The sequence below is a fragment of the Vicia villosa genome, linkage group LG1, assembly GCF_029867415.1.
Source record: "Vicia villosa cultivar HV-30 ecotype Madison, WI linkage group LG1, Vvil1.0, whole genome shotgun sequence".
NCBI classification, from domain to species: domain Eukaryota; kingdom Viridiplantae; phylum Streptophyta; class Magnoliopsida; order Fabales; family Fabaceae; genus Vicia; species Vicia villosa.
This window is the reverse complement of record NC_081180.1, coordinates 113,222,042-113,229,872: the sequence shown is the minus strand read 5'-3', so window position 1 is coordinate 113,229,872 and position 7,831 is coordinate 113,222,042. Positions and strand designations below refer to the sequence as shown.

The 7,831-nt window shown below is 36.4% G+C and overlaps 1 protein-coding gene across 2 annotated transcripts; it reads right to left on the bottom strand.

Annotated features, from left to right (window-relative positions):
* Window positions 1-5,826, bottom strand: LOC131643901 (autophagy-related protein 18g-like). Of its 2 annotated transcripts, none has more exons than XM_058914256.1 (9): window positions 5,243-5,826; window positions 4,545-5,006; window positions 4,011-4,415; window positions 3,657-3,902; window positions 2,429-3,262; window positions 2,190-2,347; window positions 1,311-1,447; window positions 513-1,052; window positions 1-370 (listed from the first exon to the last, which is right to left on the bottom strand). In XM_058914256.1, exons 1-8 carry the CDS (start codon window positions 5,414-5,416, stop codon window positions 514-516), a joined length of 2,955 nt encoding a protein of 984 aa, XP_058770239.1. In that variant the 5' UTR covers window positions 5,417-5,826; the 3' UTR covers window positions 1-370; window position 513. The 2 variants fall into 2 exon arrangements, with proteins under 2 accessions (XP_058770239.1, XP_058770240.1); XM_058914257.1 differs by having other exon boundaries at window positions 1,311-1,444; window positions 5,243-5,825.
* Window positions 5,827-7,831: the final 2,005 nt, after the last annotated feature.

The following is a 7,831-nucleotide window of genomic DNA, read 5'->3' as shown; positions in this document are numbered from 1 at the left end:
TTGACCGAACCAAAATTAATAAAAAAAAAAAGAAATATAAACACAAAATCCATGCACAATTCATAATTACATGCAAGCTTGATAAAAGTTAAGCTTAGGATTAATTGACCGCAATTCTGCAAACCCACACGTACTTATGGCTCCAAACATTGACAAAGCCATCAAGATATTTGGATGCCCGTCTACAGCAATGTACAGGGGTGATGGACAGAGATGCAGGTCATAAAATTAAGCAACAGATCAGCATAACTGTTGCTCATGTGCAATTTCTAATTCACGAACGTGCATATTGCTTTTTGCATTTTTCGGTAATAGATAATGAGATGATTCTATTGATTCCGAGACTTCCACTTCGTATGTTGTAATCAACCTATACGAGAATGGAATTTATGAGTTCTTCGTAAAAAAGTTTTAAATTGATGATATCCATATGAAAGAACAGCCCCCTCCCCACCCCCGTCTCCAAAGAAAAAAGATGCAGCTGCAACTATAGGGTTATATTTTATTTTTACCTTAGTCCGAAAAACCAAAAAGGCCCCCAAGTGTTTCATCATCTTCGTCATCTTCTGGTTGCTCGTCATCTTCTGGTTGCTCTCTTTCATGGCTGCTGCTGCTGCTGTCAACATCATCAGTTACTTCTTCAGTTAACACGTTGCTTCCATCATGCACAACTGTCTTGCAGGGGCCATCTGGGAAAGAATGCTCGACACATGCATTTTGCATTTCGGAGGACACTTCCAAAAAATTGTTCTTATCTATATCATGTTTCAGAAACAACGCTGAGCTGTCGCTAATCCCAACACCTTCTACGCTATCCCTTTCGTCTGAGTTTATCTTTTTACCTTGAAGTAATGGACTGCCATTGAGACATTGGTCATATGGAGAATCCGCATGCTTCAAGTTTCCAGACAAATTTTCTTGCACAATCTTGTTTTGCTGAGAAGGCTCAGCATTGATTGCCTCCACTCTTTCTGGGTAGATCTCACCAAGCATTTGGCAACAAGAAGAAACTTGATCCAGGTCAATCAAATTTTCGGTCCTTCTTGATGAACCTAAAGTAAATATACATCAACATTCAATATATTGTCACAGGAGATTCAAATAAAACTTTGATACAGAAATTGCTAAGAATGATACAGAAAGGAAATATACATGAACATTCTTGTAAAAACTCTGATGGTAAAAGAGAAGAAATTTCTAAGAATGATACAGAGAGGAAATATACATCAACATTCTTGTAAAGCTTTGATTGGTTTTTAAAAGATCACTGTTGTATTTTCTCCTTCAAAGTTACAATACCAGTTTCATACCTCCATCAGAGCTTTCAGTGGAGCTCAGTGATGCTGGTATTGAATGACAAATAACGCTCCTGTCAGCAGTTTGCTTGTCTTCAGCCACATGGAGAACAGGAGATGCGGAGCCCAAATATTTTCCTTCTGAAAGGCTTCTGAGTCAAACAGCAAAGTAAACATATGGTGAAATAAAGAACTAGTGACGATCACATATAAACCAAGACCACAACAAATGTTATTAATGATCAGCTATGCATTTTGTTAGAAATTATACTTAACTTGTTGAGGTAATAGATCCCTACAAAAGCTTTTAATTAATAACTGCGTGCAAGAAAATGCTAAAATATGGATGAACATACACAATAACCATACACAAACAATTGCAACATTTGATAATACTGATGTATTTCTGTCAAAGTCATTTTTAATCAAAGGGTCAAATCAAATTTTGTAACACTACTGTAAAATAGAAAAGAATAGATGGTTTCTCTTCTTCAAAGGCGAACACAGTAAGCATGATTTCAGCTGAGGAATCCAAATACCTGTTCATCTATGACATGGTACAGTAAGTCTGTTAGGGTGAATATGCTATAACAGTGCAGTCGAAACCAATAATTTACAATAACACAAAACTCAGGTTGGCATATTCAGCATCAAATGACAGCATATTGTTTCTACCCTGTGGGAATTACCCCTTGTGATAAAAAATTTACACAAACGCTTCTAAATATTAACCATCATAATGTTTCTTAATGTCTTTGGTAAAGCTCATTTTGATTGCATCATGAACCACAATTAATTTTAATAATCTAAATGTTGTCTTGATCACAATAGCACGGCGTGATTGACATGCTAATATGGCCGATCTACTAAAATGAAAATAGAAAAAGTCACCACCTCTCATTCCAGCTCGGTCTGATGCCCTGAAAATGGTCAAAGACAGGCAACAACTCCTTCCGTCTTATTTCAATTTCGTTGGCGGAGATCTTTTCAATTTCAGACTCACCACCAGCATTGAAAACAGTTCTTCCAGAATTCAGTGAGTAGAAGCAAATCTGAAGAACCAAGATAGTTAGCAAGTAGCAATCAAGGTCAAGCACTGTATACGAAAATAAAAACTTTGCACAAATAAATACCTTAGAACTTTGCCATATTGGAATCCTTCCAAAATTTACTTGCACCTCAGCATTAGATATATACCAATGAGATCTCTCATGGGGCTTACCAGTAGTGGGTTTAACAGTCTTTTCCCCAACACCGTCATTTATATTAAAAAAATTAAATCCATAGCCATCACCAGAATACATCATTTCTTGAGCTCTATTGATACCATCTTGTCTATCATAGGTATTGCTGCATGGTTCCCCTTTTTCTGGCCATTCCGACCTTCTGCATACGTCCCACCATTGAATAGGCTCAACTTTCACTCTAAACTCATCCTCCTGTATGTGCGGGGCTGAAGCTGACTGGGTTCTCGAACCACTTTCATTTGGCTCTGGACCAACAGATGGAAGAAGCTCGTGTTGAACTATATGACCTGATGGTGTATATACCAACAGCTGCTCTAAGGATTTCATTTTTGACTTATCAAGCGACTGCGAATGAGACATGGAATTATGAAATATCACAGCAATAGCACCAGATGGAACAAAAACTTTTCCTGCAACATTTGCACTAGAACTGTGAATGGTATTAAGCCATCCAAAACTGCTATACTTTATTCGGCTAACAACAGAAAGGACAACAGGTGCTGGGGGAGGCAAAGATTGCTGATGAGAAATGATAGATGAAGTAGACCACCAAGGCAGAGACAAAACAGGAAGTAAGGAGGGTTCTTCTCCCTTAGAATTGATAATTTGGAAACCAGTGTCGCCTCCAAAAGGTGATAAAATAAAAAGATGGCAAGTCCCTTTTGAAGAGACAATTGCAACCCACTGGCTGAAATGACTAAAACAAATGTCCTGGATCGTCTGTCGAATAAGAAAACAAGATGATCAAAATCATGAATTCTGGCCACAAATGGAATCACAAACTCAATAACAAATAAAATAAGATAAATTTATACTCCCCGGCAGAAACTTAAATTAATAATCATGTCTAGCCTCTAGGCTTCTTGAACAATAAAATAAATAACAACAAAGTGTTCAAAACTAATTGTAATTCACAATTGATTATTATAGAGAAAGGAAAAATTTTGATGGAAGGCTTTTTCATAGCCGTTTGCCATCATCAAGAGATTCCTTATTTTAAAGCAACGAAGTGTAGATTTCAAATTAAGAATAGAGGAGAGAATAATTTAAGATCCTCTCAAGGGGATGTAACTTATCCAAAAATAAATCAATATTGCAACCAAGATATACTAACAGCTGGTGTAATTCCTCGATGAAGTCTATAAAGATGCACACGAGTAGCGCTCCAGTCACAGCTTGGAACCCCTGAGCCCTTGCGTGCACAAGATGGCATTATCCGGAAGATATTGATAGTATTTCCATAGACAGATGCCGTAACCAGAAGTGTCCCACTAGGGTCAAAACATAGAGCAGATATAGGACTAGAGTGAGCTTTAAATTGGGAGATGATAGCTCTAGAAACAAAATCTTTAACAATTACCTGCAACCAATAACATGAACCAAACAACAAGTTAGAGATTAATATTCTACTCTAAAGTGTAAAAACATCGAGCCTATCGATCAGCTGAGCCTTGTTGAAAATACCAACCATTCCTGCATTATCCACATCGCTTCCTGTAACCCTACCAGCTTTCCATCCTGATATTGATGGTATTGAAGAACTAGAACCATCAGGAAGCAAATCTTGACAGTATTTGAATATTCCAGCAGCCAAATGTTTGCTGGACTCCATTGCATAACGAGCCACCACACTACCATTGCTTGGAGATGTTGACGGACTAACTCTTGGAGAAGGACTCAAGTTTTGTGGGCTTATGCATCCAACATTTGAGGGCAGTGGATTGTTGGAAGGATATGCTAGCCACCTAGGACCCACAGCCATTGGACCATAACCCACATTCACTCCTATTGTTCCTTGTCCCGATAACTGAGGAACAGGATAGGTGAGAACACTGAACTTAGTCTCAAGAGTCAATGCATCAAAGCAGTATATCTGCCAAAAACAATCATCAAGAAAGTAAATCAATCTCGGTATAGAAAACAAACATTATCATACAAAAAATGGTCTAATGCATTAATTCAAAAATCCAAAAAAGACTAGAGATTAGAAGCAGCAGCATACTTGTGCGGCAAGACCAACAGCTACTATCTTCGAACAACACCTGATCATACACACAACCGAACGAAACCTCAGAACATGAACATAAGAGTGAGACTTCAACGAATAAAACCTAACAGCCGTAGCAGATTTGACACCATTCCCAGATTGACTCTCCACCTTACCACCCTCTCTTCCCAAACCAATACCATTTTGTCCAACACATCCATCCTCCCCATCACCAGCAACAACCAGCAGCAAAGGATGCGATTTTCTAAACCCCTCCTTGCCATCAGAGCTTACACCTACAGGAAAAGGCTGCATCTGTAAAAACGAAACCGGTCCGTCCCGCTTCGAAACCACCTCACTAAATCCAGAAGCCTCCTCCACATCAAGTACTTGAAATCCATTAAGATAACCAAGTAAAAGAACACGTCTACAAAGCTTCTGATCAAGCTCTAGTTTATCAAAACCAGCCCAAGTAACCTAAATAAAACCGTAACTATCAATAACAATAATTACAATAAAATCAATAACCGAAATAGTAATTAATGAATTAACTAAATAAAGCAATAAAGTCACGATGATCGCATAAAGAAAACTAACCAGAACGAGTATTATTAACTAACTATAAAATTCAGTTGACGAATGCATATAAGTATATGGAAATTAAATATTGGTTAAAAAATTCAAATAAATGAAAAATCGAGGTTAACGACGACCTGATCCTTGTGATCATCGGAAGGAGAGGTAATAGAATTAGCGACGGAGGCGCCGGCGGAGCGGACGGTGGAGGCGACGGTGCAGGCATTGGTGGAAACAGTTTTAAGGCAGGAAGAGATGATTCTAAAGGAACTGGGTAATAAACCGTTGTTTTTGGATTTTACTTTTTTCATGGTTGATTAGAGGAAAGAGCGAATTGAAACGAGCATCGCGGTGGGTTTGACTTTGGAGATAGCGGAATTGAAAAAACGGAGTTACGGCGGAATCATAGTTGAGTAGTTAGGACTTCGGCTTCGCTTTCTTTATCGTCCATCGTTGATGTCAGTCGCTGTGTGACTGGTTATTGGTTTTACTTTTTCTTTTTAATTTATAATTTTTGTGTTGCTATTTCTAACGTCCTCTTTTTTTGGTGGGGGAATAGGGGGATTCAGATTCTCTAACTTTCTCCTCCCTAACTTTGTCTAACTTTAGGCATTTTTTGTGGAGAGAGAATTGAAAAACAGAGAAAAAATGGAGGGAAAAGAGAGGTGAGAGAGTGGGTTGTTAGAGAGATATAGAGAGGAAGTCAGGGTGCAGTTCCCTCCACAAAGTCAGTGGATCCTCTCCCGGGAATAGGGTAAGTATTTATGGATTGGGCTTGTGATGCACTCTATACAAAGCGTGTCAGAAAATTTTACTTTCTACCCCTACAATTATACTTATACCCCTACACATAAAAAATTAAGACCAAAATACCCTCGTATAAATAATACATATTTTAAAAATTTTCATTTTTTTTCACATTTCAAAATAAAAATTCAAAACACCTAAAAATATATATACCGGAACACTTTTTCAAAGTGTTCCGGTTTAAAAAAAATATACCGGAACACTTGAAAAAAGAGTTCCGGTAGTCAAAATTTTCAAGTTACATACCGGAACACTTAGTTAAAGTCTTCCGGTAATTTTAAAGTTAATAAAGTGGGTGCTAAGGTGCAAACCGGAACACTTATTTAAAGTGTTCCGGTGGTTATTTTTTTAAAAAAAATCTAGACTTTAGGCAACGTTTTAAAAGTGTTGTCTAAAGTTACTGGGAACAAAAGCGTTGCCTATAGTGTCACCAGCGTCACAATACATTTTAAGCAACGCTTTTTTAATTTGTCAATTACTTTAGGCAACGATTTTAAACCGCTGCGTAAAATCTAGAAATTTTTTTAAAAAAATATCCACCGGATCACTTTAAATAAGTGTTCCGGTTTGCACTTTAAATACCTTGAAAATTACCGGAACTCTTTTTCAAAGTGTTCCGGTATGTATTTTTTTAAACCGGAACACTTTAAAAAAGTGTTCCGGTTTATATATTTTTGGGTGTTTTGATTTTTTTTTGAAACGTGAAATAAAAATGAAATTTTTTTAAAATATGTACTATTTATACGAGGGTATTTCGGTCCAATTTTTTTTCATGTAGGGGTACAGGTATAATTGTAGGGGTAGAAAGTAAAATTTTCAGCGTGTCAACAAATAAATATGGAAATTAAATTTTTTGTATGTTTTTTTTGTTTATGTTTTTTAAAAAAGTTATTTTTTTTTATTTATATTGTTTTTTTATGGGGTTATTGTTCTTTTTAAGGGATAGGGAAAGGATATTTTTGTTCTTTAAAGTATTTTTAGTTTTTATTATTTTAAAATATATGTTTCTTTTAAATATATAACAATGAGAAATAACATTTTTGTAGTGAATAGAAATGATAATGTTTTTTTAAATAAATTTAAAATGGCTAAATTATTTTTTGCAACGCGAGACTCGATAAAATTGATTTGGACTTCATGTTCAATCTTCCGACGAAATGCAATATGAAGGATGCGAGAATGAGCAAGCCTCTACGAAAGGATAAGTGATTAGTTGTAATAGTGATCATACACCACTAATTAGACATTGTCAATGAGAATGTTGGTTTGCGTTCCCTTCCTATGTGGAGAAAGATACAAATATGAATAGTTTATTTGTCTCACTTATTTAAGTGGAGAGTGTCAATTTAGTATTAAGAGAGATGGAGAAAAAATAACGATTCAAAAGAGAAAAAAGATGAGATAAACTCATTTTCGTTTTTCTGCACTAGTCTCACCAAATCGACAATTCCTGATTCGTTCACCGTCGGATCGAGCTTAAATTTTGTGGGCGTGCTTGCAACTCATATATCTAACTTTTGCCCGTTCAGAATTTGAAAACAAGGTATGGGCTGAGAGATATGTGCATCGCATTGGAGCTGCAGATTTGGGTTATTTTTCATCTTTTTTATTCTTATTTGTAAGTTAGTTTTGCTTTGTGATTTGCGGTAGTTAGCACTTGTTTGTGAATCACTTTAAGGCTCTCTTGTATCCTCAATTGATTATAGTGGAGCTATTTCTTTTGTTTGGACGACTCGGGGTTTTTACTCTCAAATTAAGGGGTTTTCCACGTTAAAATTATCGGTGTTCTTTTATGCATTTATTTTGTCGTCTTATATTTGTTGTTGATCCTCAAGGTTCCTACAAGTGTGGACAATTTTATATCTGTTGCGCATTGGTCTATTATTGTGTCTTAATTTTCCATCAAAGGATAATACTTC

Coding starts and splice junctions, on each gene's coding strand:
- LOC131643901 (XM_058914256.1), bottom strand. CDS start 5,416: ATGAAAAAAGTAAAATCCAAAAACAACGGTTTATTACCCAGTTCCTTT. Junction 3,903..4,010: donor ATGTGGATAATGCAGGAATG/GTTGGTATTTTC, acceptor TATTGGTTGCAG/GTAATTGTTAAAGATTTTGT. Junction 1,053..1,310: donor CACTGAAAGCTCTGATGGAG/GTATGAAACTGG, acceptor TATTTACTTTAG/GTTCATCAAGAAGGACCGAA.